The sequence below is a fragment of the Penaeus monodon genome, chromosome 19 (genome assembly GCF_015228065.2).
Source record: "Penaeus monodon isolate SGIC_2016 chromosome 19, NSTDA_Pmon_1, whole genome shotgun sequence".
NCBI classification, from domain to species: Eukaryota; Metazoa; Arthropoda; class Malacostraca; order Decapoda; family Penaeidae; genus Penaeus; species Penaeus monodon.
In genome coordinates this window covers 30,334,126-30,335,487 of record NC_051404.1, presented here as the reverse complement: position 1 = coordinate 30,335,487, position 1,362 = coordinate 30,334,126, and the positions used below count along the sequence as shown (strand labels likewise).

General features: G+C 41.3%; 1 protein-coding gene across 1 annotated transcript in view; it reads left to right on the top strand.

The window, feature by feature from the left end:
* Positions 1–1,356, top strand: part of LOC119585163 (ATM interactor-like) — a 59,398-nt gene extending 58,042 nt beyond the window's left edge. The window contains exon 6 of the mRNA XM_037933797.1: positions 204–1,356. Within this exon, the coding sequence (XP_037789725.1) occupies positions 204–1,299 (1,096 nt within the window). The 3' untranslated portion in view covers positions 1,300–1,356. The remainder of the gene's footprint in view (positions 1–203) is intronic.
* Positions 1,357–1,362: the final 6 nt, after the last annotated feature.

Genomic DNA, 1,362 nt, shown 5'->3' with positions numbered 1-1,362 from the left:
CCATTATACAGAAGCCCCAGCTAGAGATCAGTCATTCCCATGAATATGTCCATTATTGGGAAAACTGTTCATTCATATAAAAGGAAAAATATGATTGATAACTTATAAATATTTTCTGTAGAATTTTTTTCAAAGTTAAGAATATGTTTGTTAATATTTCCTGTATCATCAGTTTAATTTTATTAATTGCATTCTTTAAACAGGGTGGCTTGTGTTGATGTTGGTGTTCAAACAGAGGAAAATCCCATCAAACGCTCAAGACGAAAATCAGCTACAAGTGACTGGCATATAGATGATGGCAATATTACTCTTTTACAAAATCAGAGCAAGCGAAAAAGAACAGCAGAAACTCAGACAAGGCTCACTCACAGAGACAGCAAACGACTCAATAACAGCTCACAGCTGCAGCTGCCACCCAGTATCTCAAGTACAATTGGTACAGGGAAAGGAAATGGTCATAGTGATAACGACACCACTTTCCTTGAAGTGGGTTCGGATGTTTGCAATGATGAAGATGAAAGTTCTTTGGGAAGTTTAGCACTACAGGTGGACTTGCCAGAATTCATCACAACTCAGCAAAGCACATCAGGTACACAGACAAGTCCTCGTGCCCCTGGACTAACACACTCCCACCTCAGTAATCTAACCATATCCCTTTTTGATCGGGCTTGTGGGGATGATGAACCAGGCATCCCACCACCATCTATGACCTCTATCACTGCTACACAGACAAATGAACATCTTGATCCCTTTGCAACAACACAGCTGCTTATTGATGCTGATGAAGACTTACTTGGAGTTGTTGGTGATACAGCCAGTATAACAAATCAGAGAGCTCCATCTTTAGGGCACATTCGCTCATCAAGCATAGAAACTCAAACTGACCATGATGTACTTCTAAGTGGAAATGCTGGGGCCCCTGATGATTCGGATGAAATAATCTTAACCACCACAGAAACTCAGACGGATCCAAACAGTCTTTTGATTTTGAGTGGAGGTACTGCTTGCCAAGGCCCAGGATCATGCCAGGTGCCTGGAGCATGTCAAGGGCATGATAGTGATAGCCTGTGGTGCACAAGTGAAACTCAGACATATGAAGATTTTTCAGATATTGAACAGTTCATGCGCTCAACCATACACACACAGACCCCAGATCACAGCCACAATGAACTCTTCCCGGAATTGTCATTCACTCACACGCAAACTCAGACAAGTCTTGATGATCCTCCAGCACTTGTCACTACACACACTCAGACACCAAAGAGAAGGCAGCTACATTCTGGTATACCTGGTAGCTAGCTTATTTTTATTGTGTTATTGTCATTCATCTTCATATAATTATTATCAATCAGTTGGTCAATA